General features: G+C 48.0%; 1 protein-coding gene and 1 pseudogene across 1 annotated transcript; one reads left to right on the plus strand and one right to left on the minus strand.

The window, feature by feature from the left end:
- The first annotated feature begins 497 nt into the window (after positions 1-497).
- LOC136497315 (FACT complex subunit SPT16) lies at positions 498-6,742 on the plus strand. Its single transcript, XM_066493141.1, has 2 exons — positions 498-632; positions 3,189-6,742. The coding sequence occupies exon 2, from the start codon at positions 3,221-3,223 to the stop codon at positions 6,383-6,385; it is 3,165 nt and encodes a 1,054-aa protein (XP_066349238.1). The 5' UTR covers positions 498-632; positions 3,189-3,220; the 3' UTR covers positions 6,386-6,742.
- A 2,818-nt stretch (positions 6,743-9,560) lies between these two features.
- Positions 9,561-10,272, minus strand: LOC136455365 (uncharacterized; annotated as a pseudogene).
- Between the last annotated feature and the right edge of the window lie 13,963 nt (positions 10,273-24,235).

The raw sequence follows: 24,235 nt of genomic DNA on the forward strand, positions 1-24,235 counted from the left end.
ATCCCCACACCAAATAGGGGATATGAATTCCCTCCTCAATTCCCTTTCTTATTTCCCTCCACGAACCAAACAAGGGATTGAGAATAAAAGTCATTTTTTCATCTCAATTCCTTCTATCAACTCCCATTACTAATTCCCATGCCTCTTCCCATGCAGTTGCTAAACACACCTGGCCATGTGTTTTCCTTTCGTTTTTTCTTTTTGAGAAAGAGGAATGTGGCCATGTGGGCTATGGCACTCGAAGCACCGTATGTAATAACATGAAAAACAATAATATTGAGTAAGAGGAATGTGTCCCAAAATATTGAGTACAATGGGCCGATATAGATACGTCACCGATCCATTTTTTACTGAATACGGCCCAGCCCAACAATAGCACCGCGCGGCATGCGCCCTTATCGCCCCTCTGTCCCCGACGCTCGCACGCCCTAGACCCCGCCCGACGCCAGCACCTCGCCCTCGCGCCGCCTCTACCGCACACGCGCGACGAGCTTCGCCCCCGCTCGCCGGCCGTCGGCAACGAGCCTCCTCCCCTGCTCGGCGGTCGCTGGAGACGAGCCCCCGCCCCCGCTCGCCTGACACCAGGGACGATCCTGCGCTCGGCTCCCGCGACGTCGATCCGGCGACCACCCGTGAGTTCATCCCGTTCCCCATTCTCGATCTACTCTGTTTCTGCAGTTCTCGACTTCTCGTTGCTTGATTGCGTTGTCCACCACTTCCCCTTCCCATTCTCGGTCTACTCTATTTCTGCAGTTATTGACTTCTCGTTGCTTGATTTTCTTTGTTCCCCACTTCCCCGTACTGATTAGGGTTTTCCATGCTTGATTGTTTCTATGCAATAGATGACGTCTCCAAATATGAGTAGTGCTAGTGCAAGTCTCCAAATATGAGTAGTGCTAGTGCAAGCTGCATCTTTTGGTTTGTATGATCTGCGGCTTGATGTCTGACGAGAATGAGACAAATGACGAAGACCAAACTTGATGCGAGCCTGAATGCGTTTTGTGAATTTCCTAAATTTGAGACTGCTATATTTGAGAATTGAACTGTGGAGATTAGAATTCCTTCTCGCCGATTTCAGACAAGAGGTGCAATGCTTTTCTTCCCTACATGAAAATGATTGAATTGCAAACACGAGCAACTCATTGGCTGTGTTTCTTTTTACTAAGAATGCCAGTGTTGATAGACTGATGCAAGTTAGACTTCTATTTAGCTACTAGCCTAGTGTTATATTCAGTGATGCCTGTTCTGGTCATCTTAGGTGCTAGCCTAGCCTACTACCATTATAATTGTACATCATGCTTTGCTCCTATAATTTGCCAGTGATTTTTTTTTCCTATCAAGCTTTTGTTCTGGAATTGTAGATTAGCTTTTGGCTGTTGTCTATGACTTGTAACTTGCTTGGTGGTCTTAGGAATAATATCTGAATTGAATATGTATGTACGTCAAGACCTTACTTTGAGTGATTCCATGACAAGGAACATGAGATTATTCTGAGTGTACAAGTAATTATATTCAATGTGATATGGATGTGTGCAAAATTAACAGTATTTATGGGATCAGTCACTCGGATTTAGTTATATTGAACATGAGGTTATTACAACCTGATATCAGGACAGTGCAACAGTTCAGGCATCACATTTTGGAATACACTGGGCCCTTATAGAGTCAATGTATTATATTTCCGTCAGTTCATAGCATGCATTGTGATTGTTTCTTCTTCAAATATCATACATGCCTATATTCTCATATTTGGTCAGGGTCATCACTACAATTTGAAATCTGTTTTCCATTCAAAACTCGATGATAATTGAGTTTTTTTTGGAATTGTTGCAAAATAAACATTATAAGATATGCTCGTGGGGCTCTGATATGGTTTTCTTCCAATATTATGACATTAGATTCACCGAGATTGTAGTGTTAAATGTTGCTTGATGGATTTGAAAACTCAAATCCTTTGTGTCAACCTTATTACATTCATTTGCATGTGACAGTGTTTGGATAAGGTGTGACTGGATTTTTCTAAGTTTTATATATGATAGGAATTGCATTTCAAAGGATTTAATTTGTGCTTGGATTTCTTTTGTACATGATAGAAATAGTGCTGCAGCTAGAGCATGATTTTTTACAGGATTGAAACATCGTTTGCAGTTTAGTTTTTAGTTCTTGACGGCAGCAATTGCAAGCAGCCTAACCCAGCATGTACAATCAATCATCGATTTGTCACTGTAGCAATTGCAAGCAGCACGGAACGCTTAAATGTTTCCAGAAGCACGTACAAGCACAGCCAGCCAGCAGACTGGTTTCAAACCATTGAAACCGTACAGCAACCCAGCCCAACCCAACCCGATGAGCAACCCTCCGCAGCAACACAAAAACCCGACCAACCGAGGAAACTGTCTACCAGCGGGCTGGGTTGGAAAACCGGCTGAAACTGCTTGAACCCGTGAGTCAACAGGCCTACATACCAGTATCCTTCCAATACCTATACGCCTACCTGAATCCGTGCTGCATAGATACCTATATGCCCATCAGCCACAGCAACATGATTTGTTAATATCCTTTTGAAATCTTATGTTATTGTTCTCTTTGACATGACTGGCATGTGGCATCTCATCAGTCATCAGTGTCTCTAATACCAGAATTATGGAAATGCTACTGTTAAGTGGTTTTCTTCACCACCATGGCTTAATAGATACACACAACTAGCATTTTTAATATTCAGCTGTCTGTATGGATATTTATTCATGGTTTCGGTCACTTCTGGCTTGTTTCGATGAAGTAAATCCTAATTATTTGGTTTCGAATTCCCCTTCCCAAACTGACTCATGGAAGTTGATATGCTTTAAGATTTCAAGTGTGGTCTAGGAAAATATTCTTTTGTATTATATGTTAAAATGAACATCTTAATATGCAGTGTTGGTGCTATTGGGACAATTACTGCCTGTTTTGACTATAGCTAATCCATAGTAATCGAAGTAACTTGCAAGTTGCTCTCCTTTCTATGGGGAAAATGTTATTTTGATGACCACTATCCATTTTGAATTCTGTGTTACTGCTCCATCATATTTGCCTGTACGTTTTTTGTTTTGTTCTCAAGGATTTTCCTAAGGCTCACACTTTCATGGCTTACTGTTAGGATAAACTTGTGATTTTCTGGTTTGCTAACTATGGATCAATTCTTTTTGCAGTTGCTTCGGTTAATGTTAGCTTATTGACAAAGATGGCTGATAATGGTAATGCCAAAGGGGGATCTGGTGCCTATACAATTAATCTCGAGAACTTCAGTAAGCGGCTGAAGGTATTCTATGACCATTGGAAGGAGCACAAGTCTGATCTTTGGAGTTCGTCTGATGCTATTGCAATTGCTACCCCACCTCCTTCTGATGATCTTCGTTATTTGAAATCATCAGCCCTGGATATTTGGCTACTTGGATATGAATTTCCAGAAACGATAATTGTCTTCATGCACAAGCAAATACATGTTTTATGCAGTCAGAAGAAAGCAAATCTTATCGGGACCCTCAAGAAGGCTGCAAATGAGGCTGTTGGTGCTGACATTGTGTTGCATGTGAAAACCAAGAATGGTGATGGTGCTGACTTGATGGATGACATAGTGCAGGCTGCTCGTAATCAATCGAAATCAGACAAGCCAGTTGTTGGACACATTGCCAAAGAGGTACCTGAGGGTAAGCTTCTTGAAACATGGACACAAAAGTTATCCGGGTCAGGCGTACGACTTACAGATGTAACAAACGGCTTCTCTGAGCTCTTTGCTGTGAAGGACACCACAGAGATCACGTGTGTGAAGAAGGCTGCTTACTTAACTTCATCTGTTCTGAAAAATTTTGTTGTTCCAAAGCTGGAGAAGGTTATTGATGAGGAGAAGAAAATCTCACACTCATCTTTGATGGATGACACAGAGAAGGCTATTCTTGATCCCCTCAAGGTCAAGGTGAAGTTGAAGCCTGACAATGTTGATATATGCTATCCTCCAGTCTTTCAAAGTGGGGGTAAGTTTGATCTGAAGCCTGGTGCATCTAGCAACAACGAGTACTTGTATTATGATTCTGCAAGTGTTATCATCTGTGCAATTGGTTCCAAATACAGTAGCTATTGTTCAAATGTTGCTCGGACATATCTTATTGATGCTACCCCTACGCAAAGTAAAGCATATGAGACCCTTTTGAAAGCTCATGAAGCTGCTGTTCAAGAAGTGAAACCAGGCAATCCGATGAGTGCGGTTTATCAAGCTGCAGTGGCAGTGATTGAGAGGGATGCCCCTGAACTACTTCCTAATCTAACAAAGTCAGCTGGAACTGGAATAGGCCTTGAATTCCGAGAATCTGGCTTAAATCTGAATGCCAAGAATGATCGTAAGATAAAACATGGAATGGTTTTTAATGTCTCCCTTGGTTTGCATAACGTCCAGGCAGAAACCACCAGTGAGAAGACAAAGCAGTTTTCACTGTTGTTAGCTGATACAGTTTTAGTTAATGAAAGAGGACACGAGATCTTAACAGCACCTTGCTCCAAGGCAGTCAAAGATGTTGCTTATTCGTTCAATGAAGATGATGAAGACGTTGCTGAGGTGAAGACAGAGTCGAAGACCATAGATACCGTGCCAACCAAGGCAACTCTCAGGTCAGACAACCAGGAAATGTCGAAGGAAGAGCTCCGGAGACAGCACCAGGCTGAACTTGCTCGTCAAAAGAATGAAGAGACTGCTAGAAGGCTTGCTGGGGGTGGTTCTGGATCTGGTGAGGGACGTGGTCCTGCAAGGGCTTCAAATGAGCTTGTTGCATACAAGAATGTTAATGATGTACCATTTGTGAGAGATTTGGCGATCCAAGTAGACCAGAAGAATGAAGCTGTCCTCTTACCTATTTATGGCAGCATGGTTCCTTTCCATGTTTCTACTGTCAAGAGTGTGACCAGCCACCAGGACAACCGCACCTGCACTATCCGCGTCTTCTTCAATGTGCCTGGAATGCCATTCTCAAATGATAGCAAGCTAAATTCTCAAGGCGCTATCTATCTGAAAGAAATTACATTCCGCTCAAAAGATCCACGGCATAGCAGTGAAGTTGTTCAGCAGATCAAAACGTTGAGGAGGCAAGTTGCTTCAAGGGAGTCGGAGAGAGCTGAAAGGGCAACTCTTGTTACCCAGGAGAAACTTCAGATAGGAAACAACAGAATGAAGATGATGAGACTTAGTGATGTGTGGATACGACCTGCATTTGGTGGTCGTGGGAGGAAGCTCACTGGAAATCTTGAGGCTCATTTCAATGGTTTCAGATATTCTACTTCAAGGTCTGATGAGCGCGTGGACATCATGTTTGGAAATATAAAGCATGCCTTTTTCCAGCCTGCAGAGAAAGAAATGATTACTCTCCTTCATTTCCATCTGCACAACCATATCATGGTTGGAAACAAAAAGACAAAGGATGTCCAGTTCTATGTTGAAGTGATGGATGTTGTTCAGACTCTTGGTGGCAGTAGAAGATCGGCACTTGATCCTGATGAGATTGAAGAAGAGCAGCGTGAGAGGGATAGGAAGAACAGAATAAACATGGATTTCCAGAACTTTGTGAACAAGGTTAATGACCACTGGTCGCAACCACAGTTCAAGGGGCTTGACCTGGAGTTTGATGTCCCCCTTAGGGAGCTTGGGTTCCATGGTGTCCCATATAAAGCTTCCGCTTTCATCATTCCAACTTCTACTTGTTTGGTTGAGCTGATTGAGACCCCCTTCCTGGTGGTGAGCCTGAGTGAGATAGAGATTGTTAACCTGGAGAGGGTGGGCTTTGGAACGAAGAACTTTGACATGGCTATTGTGTTCAAGGATTTCAAGAAGGATGTTCTCCGCATTGACTCCATCCCTTCAGCATCGCTCGACGCGATAAAGGAGTGGCTGGACACAACTGACCTCAAGTACTACGAGAGCAGGCTGAATCTGAACTGGCGTCCTATCCTGAAAACTATAATTGATGATCCTCAGAAGTTCATTGACGATGGCGGCTGGGAGTTCCTGAACATGGAGGCGAGTGACTCAGAGACTGAGGACACAGAGGAGTCAGACCAAGGCTATGTGCCTTCCGATGCTGAGCCTGAGTCTGAGTCAGAAGATGATGACTCCGACCGCGAGTCCTTGGTGGAATCTGATGATGATGATGAAGAGTCAGATGAGGACTCAGAGGAGGAGAAGGGCAAGACCTGGGAGGAGCTGGAGCGCGAGGCAAGCAATGCGGACCGTGAGCACGGTGCAGAGTCGGACAGCGAGGAAGAGAGGAGGCGCCGCAAGGCGAAGACCTTCAGCAAGTCGCGTGCGCCGGAGCGCAGCAGCTTCAAGGGAGCTCCACCCTCCAAGAAGCCAAAGTTCAGGTGAATCCTGTGCCAGAGCGCAGCAGCTTCAAGAGAGCGCCACCTCCAAGAAGGCAGCTCAGGTTAATGGGGTACCTGCTGGTTGCTGTGGCGCCGTGGCTGCTTCCTGAACCTCCGTCCCCAGAGTAGACATGTCTGTAGGAGGTCGTTTGTTATCTCTAGATTATCTTGGTATTATCTCCAGTAGCTTAGCCCATTTAGGTGAAATGTGACAGCTGAACTTTGTGGATGAACTGAGCGTTGAACTTGCATCATTGAGGAAAGGAAATCTAAGTTGATTGATTCGATATCCTCAGTGATGTAATATTTTCCTAGTTAGTTGGACGTACAGGCTGTATAATATTTATTTGTGCTTGCGGTTGATCCTTGGTACTTTGTAACCGTATACGGCAACATGGATGATGTTTCCTGCATGTGGAAGCATTGGGATAGGGACAAGTTTCCATGCTCTTTTTTTTGTTGCATATGTTCATGTCTTTGCTTTTCCGTTTTTGATGCATGCATCGATGCTTCCTGTATAGTATAGCATCAACTGCATCGATCTGTTTGCCTATGAAGTTTAGCGTCCAGTTTAGTTTGGTTTCTGCAAGTCTGCTCTACCTGTGTTTCATTTGCATCCTGACATTATTCTTGGAGCTGATGTACTTTACGACTCAGCAGGTGAGCTACCATGTTCAGTCTTTCTATTACTGTTATTTCTCAAACGTGAATGATCATTTTGTGTCCCATCCATTCACTGATTACCTACCAATTTCCATTCGTATTGTCATTGTTTTGGCTGACTGACGTACCATTGCAAGATTTTGATAATCTGACCTTTCTTCTCGAAAATTCTTCTGGGTCAGTTTTCATCACCACATACATACCACAACCGTAGGTACCTACGAATCATTTCACCCCCTGTTTCACCTGGAAGAAGTGTGGCAAGCAATATTTCTGATAAATCAGTTGGATTTGTCTACGCAGTGGTCATAATCTGATTGAGTTTTTGATGGTCAAGTGGGGCTTGAACTTTTAAGTGTTTGAAACTGCTGGACGGTTTCTCTTTCCTGCCACCATGCAAGGCTGCTTCACTACAGGGGAATATTAAGTTTGTTGAAACTGCGCTTGAGGTTTGACGAGGAAAAACATAAATGACCCTGAGGCGAGGTAACTTACTTCCTGGATCTGCAAATCTGCAAGCGTATGAGAAGAATGGCTATGTTTCAGTCGGTTAGTGTTTTACAGGATATGGACGAAAAGGGCAGAGATATGGAGTGCCATATGGAATACCAATGGGCGTTCCAAGGGGAAAGGATCATTCATGCCAAGCCTTCTGGCATCGACAATTCCGTCAGCACTTCTGCTATGCAATGAAATTGACTACTCCCTCTATTTCAAATTATAAGACATTTTAGCATTTCTAGATTCATTGATTTTACTATGTATCTAAACCTAAGTGTATATCTAGATGCATAGCAAAATCTATGTATCTAGAAATACTAAAACGTCTTATAATTTAGAATAGGAGGAAGTAGTTTTTAAAACCTTTATTTAAAACAGGCAGTATTGAAATGCCTTTGTATTCGGGGTTAACCTCCAGTGGAATCCGTAATGAGGTTGTGCACGATAACTTAATGATTGATTGCTTAATGGCACCACCACTCTAATCACCATTAGGATTGCTTCTAGTTTATTTACTTTATTTATTCAAACAACTCTCCTAGTTTATTTATGGCATGTTATTTATATATGTTCTTGACTTACAGCTACATATAGATGATGTATCATTGTACCTACGTATTGAAATCAGTATTTTAACCAAAAAATTCTTGTACTCTTGTTAGTTTTAGGTCTAAGTCATGGAAACCTTTGCAAATGGGCGAACTTAAGTAATTTATTAGGAAGCATATGATCATCTGAATGTTAATTGCCTTCTTATCATTTCTCCTAATTTGTTTTATTTCACTAAATCTTATGTTTGAACCTAGGAAAAAAACGATCAAATTCAAGAAGGGGGAACCGACAAACCTTGAGTCCAGGAACCCAGTCAAAATGCTTATTTATTACTTATACAAGAGTTGGTATGGTAGGAACACAGAGGCCCTGGTTGCTGGTGGCCTGGTGTGTCTGAAAGAGCATCTAGGCATGAACAGCTTTCAAGCATTCATTTTGTGGAAAAAAAACCCGGCTAATTAAATTGGAGCATTCATTTTGAAGACCATATGGTAATGAATATAATGAAAGCTCATGAACTAGCCAGCAAACAAAAGTAAACACGAAGGAAATGATCAGTTTTGAAGAGCCATTACTTCATTAGTAGGACTCAGACCTATGTGGTAATGAATATAATGAAAGCTCATGTGAAGAGGTTTTATCATTTATGTGTAGAGGTGGTTTTATCATTTAATTATATATATACTACTAAAGATAAGCACACATCCCCACGCACACTATTTCCTCTACTGTCGCATGCCAACATCCAACAACGATCTAGTAGTGCTACGTACAAGGATTCTTTTATATACCGTGTGTGTAGCGAACTGAGCTTAACATATACTCGCTCCTTTCCTGAATAAATCAATTTCTAGAGTTATTCTAAGTTATTTTTTTTTTCAAATTTATGGAAAAGAGCATCAAGATTATATTTATGACACCAAATTAATATCATTAGATACCATATGAAATATATTTTCATAAATTTTCATTTGGTGTCATAAATATTGTTATATTTTTCGATAAATTTGAATTTTTTTTACTTAAGATAAGTCCAGAGATTGATTTATTCAGGGACAAAAGGAGCATTGAATGTCTACATCTGAACTATGTTTCATAACAAAAAAAAAGTTACCATGTGTAGTAGTACTGTCAAATACAGAGTTTACTACAGTAATATAAGATCCACAGGTTTTTCTTGCATGAGAAAGAAAACATGCATGTAAGGATGAGCAGCTGCATCTTATTGTTAGGATGTGCATCAGCCAAGCAATGTCCAGGCTTGTCATGCATGGAAAATCTTATTTACAGAAGAGAGAACTCATACTAAACCAACACCAAAACTATAACAAAATGGGGGGAAAACAAACAGAAATGAAAGAAACTCCGCAGAACGATGGCTAATTATTAGGAGCTTTAATTTCTTGTTCGTTCCGCTCTCTTAGCTAAAAACACGTCCGGTGCATGCGTGCGTGCGTGCGTGATCATGGCGTGGTCCGCGTCGGCGGTGGCTGTGGCTCCGACGGTGGCTTTGGCTCCGACGGCTCCGACTTCATCTTGCTGATGAACCCGATGGCGATCTGGAGCATCTTGGTGAACTCGGTGAGGCTTCTGCGTGACGATGAGGCGCACGTCGCCGTTGAGCTCCCTGCAGCTGATGGTGCAGGACGAGACGTCGGCGACGGAGCGCAGAGCGAGCGTCTTGGCCACCTGCTTGTCGCCCGCGTGCAGCGCGGCCTTGGCGCCGTGGAGCTTCTGCATGGCCCTTTTCATGGTGACGGTGCAGATTGCCGAGGCATTTTTGAAGTCCGGCACGCCGGTGTTGAACCCCGGGAGCTTGCCCTCGAAGATGGACACCAAGATGGTGCCCGCCTCCGTGGCCGCCTCCAGCGCCACGGACACCAGCGCCTTGACGTCCACCTGCCCCGGGGCGCCGGCGATCTTGGCCGCGCCCTGGTTGGGCGCCGCGGACGCGATGACCGTCTGGACGTCCAGCAGCCGCTGGCCCAGCTCGCCCACGCACAGCTCCGGGTACGGGCCCGTGATGCAGGTGGCCACGATCGGGCTGTCGCCGGGGGTACCCCGCGCGGCGTCGGCGCCGCGGAGGGAGAGGGAGACGACGACGCAGAGGGACAGGACTGCTGCTAGCAGCTGGGTCGTCGTCGTCGTCATGCGCACCGACAGCGCCGCCGCCATCTTCGACCGATCGTCGATCTTATCTCTCTCCTTCGCAGGTTCTTTTTAATTCCAGCTCTCCGAGAGACGACCCTGCTCTCTAATTTCCAGCAGTTGATGAAAATGAATGAATGAAGCAGTGAGTGACGAACGATGTGATCTGTGGAAGCACATCACCTGATCGCACGCACGAAGATATATATACGTTGACGGATGCTGCAGGGAGTGGTGGTTCTTGGTGTTCGTCATCGGTGTGGCCGGGAGGTTTTTCCGAGGATGCGTGCATGGGGTCTGCGGGCGCGACATGATGCAAATTATAAGTAGTTTCGGTTTGTGAGGACTGAGGAGCTGCAGACCGTCTTGGTGTCCCCCTCAGCTTTTCTTTTGTAACTCTGAATATTGGTTTCCTAAACAAAAGCAGAACAAAACTCTTTTTTCAAATAAAAAAAAGTTATCTCGACCTGAGTACTTGACGACCTCGATGGGACGAAACCGGCGGCATCGTCGTGGTCGTCTTCTTCCTCTCCCTCCTCCGCCTCCTCTTCCTTCTCCCTCCTCCGGCTCCAGGGGCGCCGACCGTCGATTTTGGTAAAGTCAGCGCCTGCCTTCATCCTCTTCTCCACGGCCGCTGACCTCACTCATTAAAATGGGCGATCCATCTGTGTATACATTTGTTTCTGTTCTAATCCTGCTTGCCTGAAGAGTTTGCTTAACTTTACGGTCCCGTTCGCTTCGCTGAAAAAACAAGTCCGAAACACTGTTCCGACTGATTTGTTGTGAGAGAAGCGAACAGCTCACTGGTTAGGGCACGGTGGGGAGATCCTGGTGCTGTTTGAGACACCCTCTGGTTTTGCAGTTTTCAACTACAATGGGACCACTGTAATTAAGCTTACTGTCGGGTATCGATATTAGGGATACCCAAAGCAAGGAAAGTTAGCGCCAACGCTGACTTCCCCGGATGGAGCAAGATGTATTAAAAGGTCTCGCCCGACCCCAAGACCGCGGGCTCCGTCTCGCCCGACCTCGAGGCCGCGGGCTCCGTCTCACCCAACCCCTTGGGTGCGGGCTCCGTCTCACCCGCCTCCTTGGGTATGGGCTCCGTCTCGCCCGACCTCGAGGCCACGGGCTTTGTCTCGCCCGATCTCTTGGGTGCGGGCTCTGTCTCGACCGCCACCTTAGGTGCGGGCTCCGTCTCACCCGACCTCGAGGCCACGGGGTCTCGCCCGAGGGCTCCGTCTTGCCCGACCCCTTTGGTCTGTACAGTTTTTGCTAAAACACCTGATGAACATCATACTTATGTGTAAATGTGTGTAATATAGGGTGTAAAGTAATATACAGAACCTGAACGTTCATCGGAAACACGAAACGAATGTTACATCTCATGTCGCGTTATATCACTTAGTGTTCTAAACGAATTTTTATTGAACAAGAATGCTATATAACGCATAGACGAAACTTTGATAAAGTTGGTAATACAAACTTCGTAGGTGTCGGTGAAATACTTGCGGTCGGGAATGGGGTTCGCTAGATAGCATAGTTGGTAGCTTGGAAATCGAAAGTGACGCGAATCCGAACACATAACTTAGTCGTTTCTTAAGTCGGAAAATGGTTCGACGGAGCTAAGTTCGACAATTTTTATAGGGGAATCGGATTAAGCGGTGGCACTGGTCTTAAGGTTGGTTTTAGTAGCTTGATACACCATCTCAAACGTAAAATAGTTGGTTTAGCTACTAGTTCATCGAGTTGGGTTTTTGAGCAGCTTTAAAAAGCGTGCAAGTCAGCATTTTAAACGGTGCCTAGCGTTTTGGTCGCGGTCACCCTGCCGGTACTCGGCGTTGTCGCGTCGGCCACCGACGTGCATGCACGCCCGCGCGCGTGGCTCCGCACTGCCGGCCACGACCACCTGCTACCGCGCTCTGGCACGCAATACGCACGCACACGTGCACGCGGGGGTCCAGCGAACCTAGCCACTTTGCCCACCAATGCGTCCGCCTAAGCCTTTTGCTCGCCGTCACCATCGCCGTTGCGTCGAACTACATCCACGGCCGCGCTGTTCCCCGACCATCGCTGTCGCGCGGTCACTGCTACCGTTGATCCTTACGGTTGCACGCGCGTGGGCCCGCCCGCCTGCCCTCGCCACCACGTCCGCGCGCGCTGCGTCGCCACGCTACTACCCCCGAACCGGCGTCTGCCTCTGTGGCGCGCTGTGCCGTACCGCCGTCGCCTTGCGGGCGTGGCGCTGTGGTCGCACGTCGCCGTGCCGAACCCGTACGCGCACGTGGAGTCTTCCCCCGTCGCGCTACTGTCCTTTCCCTAATTAGAAATTGTGCCATGCCAAGCCGCCGTCACAATGCCTGCAATGGCGCCACGCCGGCCGAGCCGTGCCAAGGTAGTAACCGCAGAGCTGGCCCCAGCTTTGTAATTGCGCACGTCTGGAGGTCGCGTTGGGGTCCAGCTTCACGCCAAGCTTGCCACTATGGCTGGCCGTACAAGTGTTGGGGTTTCAATTGGAGTTTTCCCCTGCCGTCGACCTCATTAAGCTCCGAACGTCGTCGTCCATCAAATTGGCCATGTGTAGTCCACCTCTTTCCAATTCACCGTGCACCCAACTAGACCTGTTAGTTAGCCAGCGATTGGAGTCGTTCCGGTGAGCTTCCATTCTACAGTGAGGTAATGCGGCGCATTCTCCTCAGCGGTGGTCCGCCATGGGCGTCGAGGTGGGCGCTCGGCTAGGATGGCGCCCTTGCTCCTTTGTATCAATTGAGCAGGGCTTTTGCATCTCCTTGACTGGTTTGCCTCGCCCGTGCAGCAACTTCGCCGGTGGAGCAACAGGTCGCCAGGGACATCGTCGCCACGCTCACCGTGAACCAGAGTCACCCAACGCTCGTGGCCACCCACCTTGTCGAGCCCCACGACTTCGTCCCGTCTGCCCTATGCGTCTCTAGTGAGGCCCTCTTTCTCCCAGGGTAGGTGTTTGAGCCGATTAAGGTCTAGGATGATGGGACGAGTTCGCTGCCGCCGGCGAACTGGTGTGGATGCCGTTCCCATGGCCAGCGCGATTGGGAGTGGTAGTGATTCAATTAGGACTTCTATGTTGTTGCTCATAGTCTATAGATGGATACAGGGTAGCGGTAAAGGCGTTGGGCTAGGTAATTTCGCCGGTGCCGGTGTTGCCGTGGCCAGACCCTGCCGCGACGCAATGGACACGCCGTTGTGCTGCACCAATTGTGGTGTGTGAGACCTTGATTGGTTGCGCTTCACTCGTAGAGTGTTAAGGAGGTGTTGGTTGAGGCCGAGGAGGTCCGTGCTCATCGGTGTTTGGGCCGAAGGTGCCGCGGCCGTTAGTAGTTCTGGCCAGGGACCTTAGAAAACATGAATTTTAGTAAGAGTAGGGTGCTAGATGTGAAGACCGTGACTCAGTTAAATAGCGTCGAATGAGCTGCGTGAATAGGAAAGATCACGGGGACTCTTTAGCAAAAGGACCAGCTCCCGCGCGGGCTTCGCCGTGGGCTACGTTGCGTGGGCCGTGTCCGCGCGCCGCGCGCGTGGGCCGCACTGGCGGCTCGTGTTTGCACGCGTTGCGGGAGTGGGCCAAGCCATGTAGTGGGCCGCGTGGTGAAGTTTACTTTTTCAATTTCCAGTGAATAAACAAATGTTTATTCAATTTAGTTTTGAGCTAAACTTTGAAAAATAATAGTAAATTCTATAGATGTCCAAAAATAGTGAAACAAAATTTGTTACGTTCACAAAAATGCCATCTATCTGTTAGTGTAGTTAGTTTATAGTTAGCTGTGATAATGATAGGTTCATAAATTCAAATTAGAGAGCTTAGTATTTTATAATTAATATTTGTAGGATTTTTTGTGGCAAATTGATGATAGTTTTAGCCATGAAATTTTTACAGTATGATTATTAGATTATTATGTACTCCCTGTAATTTTTGTAGCCCTAGAGTAGGTTGATAAATAGAGTAGCTAGTACCCTTGTTTTATCATATATAAAATAAATCGGTATTAGGAATAAGAATACCTTTAGTTGCTAAGATAATATATGACATGCTTCATACTTGTTAGTGTTAACAGTAGGGTGACTTAGCACCTTAGTCGGTGGGACTAGCGTAATAACTTGATAGATGTGTTTTATTTTAAAAGCTGCTGTTGCCTGTATTACTAATGTGTTGCATCATCATTTCATACATGTAGATCATGAGTTGGTAGAGTTCAGTGCCCATGGACGAACAGGATTACGAAGAGGTCATTGAGGAGTATGAGGAGGAGATCCTCATGTAGGAGGGAGCCCCGGGGTCCTTTTGGTGCTGACTTTGTTGACCCACCGCCTGCCCAAGGCAAGCCCCGGTGCATAACCCACATTTTATGATCACTGAATATTTATATGATGTGCATTACATTACATGCATTTTATGGAAACTACATGCATAAATGTATCTACCTATGAGTCCTACTAGTACAGGTCAAGTAGTTGCTATGCTCAGGGTTCGATAGCATGAATGACCTGCCGTTACTCACAATAGGTGATAACTATGATCACTCATGATAAAATGGTGGAAAGAAAAATGGTGACTGGGTAGGGATATGGTTTGGGGTACTGGTGGGTGTAAGGGGTTGGGTCCTACTGGCCAATAGGGCATAGCTTGGTTACACTTTTTTCCTGCCCATGTCGATTAAGGATCGGTCGTTGCAATGGACGCTAGACAAGTCATAGATCTATTATCTCGAGCGCATACTTAGGTATGGGCATAGGGAAGACTTGTTGATCTCTTATCGTAGGTTCTGGCTCTTTCTGGACCGACTGATTGGAGACGGGCATGGTTTAGGTCCTTGCACCACACTAAGTCCAGGACTTAGAAGCGGGGGCTTGGAGTCCACGTTTGGACGGGGACCCTAGACCCCTTGATAGGAGGGTGATGGGTTGGTCCTGCTTGTGCCTAGGGGTACAAGCAGTTGCGTGTGTTTTTAGGGTACCCTAGCTGGGGACATTGATTCATGAATCGCCATTGAGTCGGTACAGGCTTGTCTTAACTCTAGTATCGTAGTAAGAACTGAAAGATGGAAGGTGATGAAATGGAACTAGGTTGCTCAACTCTTGCTTGAAAGTAGAACAGGTGTTTACATAGAATGGCTAGATAATGAATTAATACGGCTATTAATATTAACATCTATAAGGACTCACTATTAGTATTGCTTTCTGCAAAAAGGAAACCAACGAACCATAAAGCTTTGCATATCCCTTAGAGTCGGGAAACTACTTCCCACTAGTCAAATAAGTCTTGTGAGTATATTGTGCACTCAGGGTTTATTTACCCCTATTGTAGGTAATGCTTGAGGAGTACCATTGTGTGAAGGATTCTTCTGGTGGACACAGATGGATCCATGTTCCTTATCGCTAGATGTTTATTTTATTCTGCTGCTTAATATTCCGCACTCTGACTTTAGAAATATAATAATGTAATCTTTTATGAACTCTGGATGTATGAAATGGATTAAGTATTGTAACTCGTTCTCATTATTGGATCCTTAGGAAAAATGTGGATCTTTTGGGTTCTCCCTTGGGATGTGCCCAACTGATACCGCCTGCTGTAGCTGGCTTTCGGGGTGCTTAGTGTCTGGTGGAAGACGAGCGCCTCCGTAAGTATATTATTTTGGGTGGTTCTGCCATAGTGTGGGATCCGTCTTGCCCGACCCCAAGGACATAGTTTCTGTCTTGCTCTACCTCGAGGTCATGGGGTCTCGCCTAAGGCTGCGGGCTCCATCTCGCCCTGACCCCTTAGGTGTGGGCTCCATCTTGCTCGACCCCATGGGTGCGGGCTCCATCTCGCCTAACCCCAAGGGCACGGTTTCCATCTCGCCCAAGGCCACTGGGCTCTATCTCGCCCGACCCCTTGGGTGCGGGCTCCATCTGGCCCAACCCCAAGGACGCAGTTTCCTGTCTCATTTGACAGGGGACCCATACCACCAGTCAACCACTCCAGGTCCAGGCGTATGAGCATGGGTCAAAACTCTAACACCAGGGAAGGAGACTGGCACGCCTCGATGTAACCCATGACCTTGACTGGGCCATACCTGAGGATTCACATCAAGAATAGTTTTGGGTGTGTCGGTGCTGTTCTACCTAACCATTGTACAATTGCTGACAGGCGTGTCAATTCACTAGGATGCCCGTCAAGACGGAATCGAACGCCATGACTGACAGATGACGCCTAGCGTATGGCGCTAGTGACGAACTAGGGCCACGACATGGAGCCATCCCTATTGATATCTATAGGATCGGTGAGACCCTGCATGAAGGAGAAGAAGGACCCAATGATCCTAGAAGCCTTCTTCTCTCTCTCGTTCTTCTCCTTTTCCTCCTCTGTAACCCATGCTTTCCCTTCACCTATAAAAGGGGAAGCAGGGCGCTATGACAGCGGCGAGGACCGAAGCCTGAGCCTCAACTTGCTAGGACCTCAGGCCTTTGGTCGACACATCCTCAACTACGTCTTCCTACCACGGTACCAATCGCCGACCAACATCCTGAAATACTCTAGGGAAACAAACCCCGGACTATGGCTTGAGGATTATCGACTTGCTTGCTAAGCCAGTGGAGCAAATAGCGATGATTTCATTATCCACAACATTCTATTGTTCCTGGCCGATTTGGCGTGAACATGGTTGGAACACATTGTACCCAACCGAATCTAAAGTTGGGTGGACCTAAAAGAGATCTTTGTGGAAAACTTCTAGGGTACATACGCGCGTCCTAGGGAACCCATGGGATCTAAAAAACTATCACCAGAAGACTAGGGAAACTCTTATGTGGGTACATCCGACGCTTCTCCTGGCAGTGCAAGAAGCTACCCAACGTCGTCGATGTCGATGTCATAGGAGCTTTCCTGTCTGGGACCACCTACGAGTCCCTAGTTCACAAGCTTGGATGTAAGGGCCCCGCAACTACCAAGGAGCTCCTCGACATCGTCACCAGCCATGCCTCGAGCGAGGAGGCGGTCGGGGCGATTTTTCGACCACCTCAAAGGCAAGGCAAAGCGGGACGAGGATGCCGACGAAGGCACCTCCAACCACCCCAACAAGAAGAAGAACAAGCAGCAACTGCAAGGGACTCGCTCATGGCCACCGCCAACCTACAAGGGGGGTCAGAAGCCCTGCCGAAAGTACCCCGGACCACTTCGAGAAGCTGCTTGAAGGGCTATGCCCGAACCATGCTTTCCCGATCAAGCACCTATACAAGGATTGTGTCCTCATGAAGCAGGTTCTTGTCCAGAGGATCCAACAAGGGGGAGCACTAAGAAGGAGCCCAAGCCAGCCACAGACGATGCTGAGGGGAAGCTCAGTGGATTTTCGACGCTGGATGGCTACCTCATGATCTTCGAAGGGTCGGCGGCCTTACGACTCCAAGCACCTGCCAGAAGCTTGCGTGCTGCGAGGTCTATACAGGCCGAGCCGGCCACGGCCTACCTTTCTCCGATGGTCAGAGTCTACCATAATCTTTGATCGGACTGACCACTCAGGAAAGCATCCCGTAGTCGAGAAGATATCCCCTCATGGTTGACTCAGATCATTGGCACGAAGTGGCTCACCAAGGTGCTGATGGATGGAGGCAGCAGCCTCAACATCATGTACGCTGAAACTGCTCGACGCCATGGGTATCGACCGATCGTGCATCCGATCGACAGGTGCACCTTTCTATGGCATCATACCTAGAAAGCAGGCCATGCCACTTAGACAGATTGATCTACCCATCACCTTTGGGAATCTGACCAATTATAGGATGGAGACCCTTACCTTCAAGGTGGTCAGGGTTCCACGGGACCTACCACACTATCCTAGGACGTCCATGCTACATGAAGTTCATGGCCGTCCCCAACTACGCCTATTTGGAGTTGAAGATGTTGGGTTCATGCAGGGTCATCACCATCGACACCTCCTTCCAGCATGCCTATGAGTGCTAGGTCAAATGCTGCGAACACGTCGTGGCAATTGTCGCCTCCAAAGAGCTTACAACCATCAAGGAGGAGGCCGCCGAAGAAGCACCCGACCCCAAGCGGACGGTTGGGTCTTTTGAGCCTGTAGAGGGCACCAAGGAGGTCCTCATAGACCCTAGCAGCTCCGAGGGCAAAGTGGTGCGCATCGGCACCATGCTTTCCTCCAAATAGGAAAGCGTGCTCGCTGACTTCCTCTGCGCCAATAGAGACATCTTTGCATGGAGACCGTCGGACATGCTAGGCATTCCAAGAGAAGTCACTGAGCACGCCTTGAAGATCAGGCCAGGCTCCAAGCTGGTGAAGCAGCGCCTATGTCACTTCGATGAGGAAAAATGCAGTGCCTATAGGCGAGGAGATTGCGAAGCTTTTGGCGGTCGGGTTCATCAAGGAGGTATACCACCCTGAGTGGTTGGCCAATCCCATTCTTGTATGAAAAAGGAGTAGAAAATGGAGAATGTGCATTGACTACATGGGTCTCAACAAAGCGTGTCCAAAGGATCCATTTTCTTTGCCATGCATAGACCAAGTAGTTGACTCGACCTCAGGGTATGAAACCCTTTGCTTCCTTGATGCGTACTCCAGGTACCATCAAATCGTGATGAAAGAGTCCGACCAGCTCGTGACGTCTTTCATCACCCCATTCGGATCGTTCTGCTACGTCACAATGCTGTTCAGACTAAAGAATGCAGGGGCTACATACCAACATTGCATGCTGGTGAGGCCCACATTGATGACATCATGGTCAAATCCAAACGGGCTGACTAGGTTGTAGCCGACCTAGAGCAGACCATCATGAAACTCCGAGCAAACGACATCAGACTCAACCCTGAGAAGTGAGTTTTTAGGGTCCCAAGGGGTATGCTGATGGGTTTTATTGTCTCCGAGCATGGCATCGAAGCCAACCCGGAGAAGATCTCGGGCATCACAAGGATGGGCCCAATTCAGAACATAAAGGGGGTACAACGAGTTACCGGGTGCCTCGCCATGCTCAGCCGCTTTATCTCATGCCTCGACAAATGAGGTCTCCCCCTCTATCGGCTTCTGAAGAAGGCCGACCGCTTTGAATGGATGCCTGAGGCCTAGGAGGCACTTGACAAGGTTAAGCAGCTCCTAACAAAGGCTCTGATCCTGCCCCCCCCAAATGATAGGGAACCACTTCTACTCTATATTGCGGCCACCACACAAGTGGTCAGCGCCGCCCTAGTGGTAGAGCGAGAAGAAGAGGGACACACCCTTAAACTGCAGCGTCTCATGTACTTCATTAGCGAGGTCTTGTCCGATTCCAAGACCCGCTATCCCAAATCCAAAAGCTCCTATATGCCGTCCTTATCTCTAAGAGGAAGTTGTGTCACTACTTCGAGTCACACCCGGTGATGGTCGTGACATCCTTCCTTCTCATCGAGGTCATCCAAAACTAGAATGCCATGGGAAGAATCACGAAGTGGGCACTCGAGCTGATGGGTCAAGGCATTTCATATGCCCCCCGGACGACCATCAAGTCCTAAGTACTGGCTAATTTCGTTGTAGAGTGGACCGAGATCCAAATATCGCCATGAGTCATCGACCAAGAGTCTTAGACGATGTACTTTGATGGATCGCTGATGAAGAAAGGCGCCGGCATGGGGCTGGTCTTCCTTTCGCCCCTCAGGGTACGCATGAGGTACATGGTTCGCATCCATTCCCCTCCTCCAATAATGTGGCCGAGTATAAGGCACTCATCAACGGCCAACGCATCGCCATCGAGTTGGGTATCTAACGGCTTGACGTCTAGGGTGACTCCTAGCTGGTTATCGACCAAGTCATGAAGGAATCAAGCTATCACAATGCCAATATGGATGTGTATTGCCTAGAAGTCTACCACCTAGAGGACAAGTATGACGGTCTCAAGCTCAATCACATCCCAAGGCGTCTCAACAAGGCAGCCGACGCACTGGCAAAAACGGCGTCCGGCCGAGAGCCGGTGCCGATGGGCGTCTTTGCCAGCGATCAGTACAAGCCCTTAGTCCGCTATGAGGAGCTAGAATAGACCGGTGATGGGCCGCCTACCCTGGGCTTAGAAGCTAACCAGCCATCGTGCCAAGCCCTTTGTTGTTATGGAAGGTGAGCTCTACAGGCGAAGCCACACCGGGATCCTACAGCGCTGTATCCTCATCGAACAAGGGAAGCGGTTGCTAAGTGATATCCACAGTGGGGTCTATGGGCACCATGCTGCACCTAGGACCCTGGTCAGAAATGCATTCTGACAAGGCTTCTACTGGCCGACCATAGTAGCCGATGCTGAATAGATTGTGCGCACCTATGAAGGGTGTCAATACTACGCTCGATAGACCCACCTGCCGGCCCAAGCACTCCAAACTATCCCCATCTTGTGGCCATTCATGGTCTGGGGGCTCGATCTGGTCGGACCTCTCAAGAGGGCGCTCGGGGGCTATACGCACTTGCTTGTCACCGTAGACAAGTTTACAAAGTGGATAGAGGCTCGACCGATCTCTGCAATCAAGGCCGAGCAAGCCATGCTGTTCTTCCTTGACATTGTCCATTACTTTGGAGTCCCAAACTCCATTATCACATGACAATGGCACGCAATTCATTAGGAAGAAGTTCCTTTGATTCTGTGATGAATAGCACATCCGTGTTGATTGGGTCACCTGTGGTGCACCCTCGCACGAACGGGTAGGTCAAGCGCATGAATGGCATGGTCCTACAAGGCCTCAAGCCTAAGATCTTCAATCGATTGAACAAGTTTGGCAGACGATGGGTCACAGAGCTTCCCGTGGTGCTCTGGAGCTTGAGGACCACCCCCAGCTAGGCCACTAGCTATACGACATTCTTTATGGTCTACGGTTCTGAGGCTATCCTCCCAACCAACCTCGATTATGGAGCGCCGAGGGTCAGGGCGTATGACGAACAGGGAGGCCAAGGCATCCCTCAAGGGTGCATTGGACTAGCTAGATGAAGCATGTGACTGTTGCCCTCCTCTGCTTAGCAAAGTACCAGCAAGCGTTGCGCCAGTACCACAGTCGTCGAGTGCGGGGTCGGGCCTTCAACATTGGGGACCTAGTACTCCACCTCATCTAGAGCAACAAGAACCACCACAAGCTCTCTCCGCCAAGGGAGGTATCGTACAGTCATCGTGGAGGTGCTCCTGACTAGGCACCTATAAGCTTAGGACCATCGACTGATGAAAGTCTTCATCAACGCCTGGAACATCGAATAGCTACGTCGCTTTTACCCTTAAATCTACGCATGCTTTCTCTTATTGGTTTCGCTATCGACTCCTTGATCTTTAGTGATGCCCTGACCCCAGCAACAGGCAAGGGGTCGGGCCTCACTTGTGGGCTGATAAGAGCATATCTATCCGGTAGACATTCTCTATGCCTGACCCTTTCTCACGTTAAGATCTAGAAGCAAGGGTTGCAAAAACAAACACTGAGTAAAACTGGTTAGACCGCAAGAAACCTATGCCCCATCGACTATGGTGTTCTTGCTCACCAGCGTGACTAGAGTTTGTTGCCCGCACCCTGAGCTTTTTAGCCTTAACTACGAAAAGAGTCGAAACACATTAAAGAGTATATCTATTCGGTAGACGTTCTCTGTGCCTGACCCTTTCTCACGTTAAAAACATTAAGGCAAGGTTTGTGCAAACAAACGCGGAGTAAAACTAGTTAGACAGCAAGAAAGCTACGCCCCAGTGGCTATGGCATTTTTGCTCACCAGCGTGATCTAAGTTTTTGTGCCCGCACCTCAAGATTTAGCCTCCGCCTTCCCAGGAACGGTTTAGAGGGGCCCATTGGTGGAATGTCCATCGAGGAGAGGCCAGCGGGTCATCCAAGTCGATCGGACGGCTCGAGCCGCTGCCAAGAGACGGGTAAGGAGCAGTAGGATGGACCATGCAGGTTATGCCAACTCCATCACGAACGATGGACCTAGATTCCACTTGGACATATCCGATAAGAGCTCCCCGAACCCATCACTCGAGCCATCGAGGTAACTTTACCAACCCCCACTTTACTTTTCCAGTGCATGAGCATTCATTCATCCATTCTCATACATCTAAGCATCGCATATGCAATTATTGCATCACAATGCTTCGCGTTGCGTCACGAAGCAGTAGTCGTCTCATTCAACATGAGCGGCGACCGACCAGGGCTTCGAAGGCTAGCCTACGAAGGGCTCGAACGGAGCTAGAGGAGAAAACACAGATGAGCCCTAGCGGCCTTTGCCCAACCTGCTCAGAAGTGGACAGGATCATCTCAACCTTCTCATTCGATCCTAACCTCAAGCCATGCCCATAGAATCTCCATCGAGGGAGGCCAGCGGGCCACCTAAGTCAGTCTCCTGGAACAACTTGGGCATCTACTGGGAGGCGGATCAAGGAGCAGTGGAATGCCACATGAGGGCTATGCCAACCCCATTACGAACGACGGACCCAGATTCCACTCGGACATGCCCGTTATCGAGCTCACCGAGTGCGACACTCGAGCCATCGAGACAAGTGATGTTAGCTCAACCCTTCCGGTTGTGGAAACCATGGACAAGGTGATGCATGAAACTCAGGCCGACCCCTATAGAGCCCAACGGGGCTCGGGGGCTCGAGCCGCCTGACCCCAACTCGAGAATCTGACCGACCGCGCAGGTTGTGGCTAGGACAAACATTGGCGAACACCCCGACCATCAGGAACATAGGAGTCTGTGGCCCTAGGAAAGAGTAATAAGGTGCTCAGCCTCCAACTGACTCACCAGTCAGTCATAGGCTCGGGAGCTACACCCACCGGGTGCGTTTGCGCGCACCTGGCAGAAGATGAATTACCGATGAGTCCCTCCCTCAGGGGCTAGGCACCCATGTCTACTTAGCGTGCCTCCGCAGCCTTCGCCAGTTCCCTCTTCAGGGGCTAGGCGCCAATATCCCCCTGGTGTGCCTCCATGGCCTTTGCCAGTTCTCCCCGTAGAGGCTGGGTGCCTAAATCCTACTCGGTTACCTACGCAGTACAACAAACAAGGGAGAAAACACTGTCAGTTGGCATGCCACCTCCACGGTGCAATGGGCGTAGGAATTACAAAGCGACAATGATAAACAGTACAAAAACTAAGAATAATGTTTCTGAAACAAAAAAATGCTTTCTCCTACCAGTTTCGCTATCATCTCCTTGATCTTTAGTGAAATTCAACCCCAGCAACGGCAAGGGGTCGGGTCTCACTCGGGGGATAATAAGGGTATATATATCCTGTGCACGACCCTTCCTCACATTGAAAATCTAGAGTCAAGGTTTGCAGAAACAAACATTGAGTAAAACTGGTCGGACTGCAAGAAACCTACGACCCAGCGGCTATGGCACTCTTGATTACCAGTGTGACCAGAGTTTCTCGCCCACACTTTGAGCTCTATAGTCTTAAACAACAGGAAGGGTCAGAACGCATTAACCCTTTTTACACATAAAAAGAGATAAAGAACAAATTTGTTCAACCAAAATGAAAAAATAAGCTTGTTTAGATGAAACAGAAGGGTTGAAAATTGTTCACTTATTACAAGTGCACCGCCTGACCTATCTGACTAAACTAACCCCTCGGGGGGATGATTTTATCTTGTATCTTGGCAGAAAGGTCATGCACCTGGGGGCCACCTCCTTCTCGATGTCGTCCTAGCTCGGCGTCGGTATAGATGGGCGCGAAGCCTTGGCTCATCGTTGCTAGATCGATGTTCTTGTAATGAGAACGGACGATCATGAACGATTGGTGAACACCAAAGCGAAGCGCGCTCCTTGCCATATCACATGCCTAGTCCATGATCTAGGGTGGCATGAACCGCGAGCGAGCTTGTCTCCTGCTCCGAGGCCAGCTCGAGCTCATCGTAGACCAATTGGACAGCGACACGCAGGTTGTCATGTTCGTCGCTCTCCTTCTAGAGGGTATCCTTCACCTTGCTGAGCTCCTTCTATCGGTGCAAAAATGTGTCAACACACAGCAAGCCAGAAGGATATGCTCGGAGCG

Source organism: Miscanthus floridulus, chromosome 1 (genome assembly GCF_019320115.1).
Source record: "Miscanthus floridulus cultivar M001 chromosome 1, ASM1932011v1, whole genome shotgun sequence".
NCBI lineage: Eukaryota > Viridiplantae > Streptophyta > Magnoliopsida > Poales > Poaceae > Miscanthus > Miscanthus floridulus.

Coding starts and splice junctions, on each gene's coding strand:
- LOC136497315 (XM_066493141.1), top strand. CDS start 3,221: ATGGCTGATAATGGTAATGCCAAAGGGGGATCTGGTGCCTATACAATT.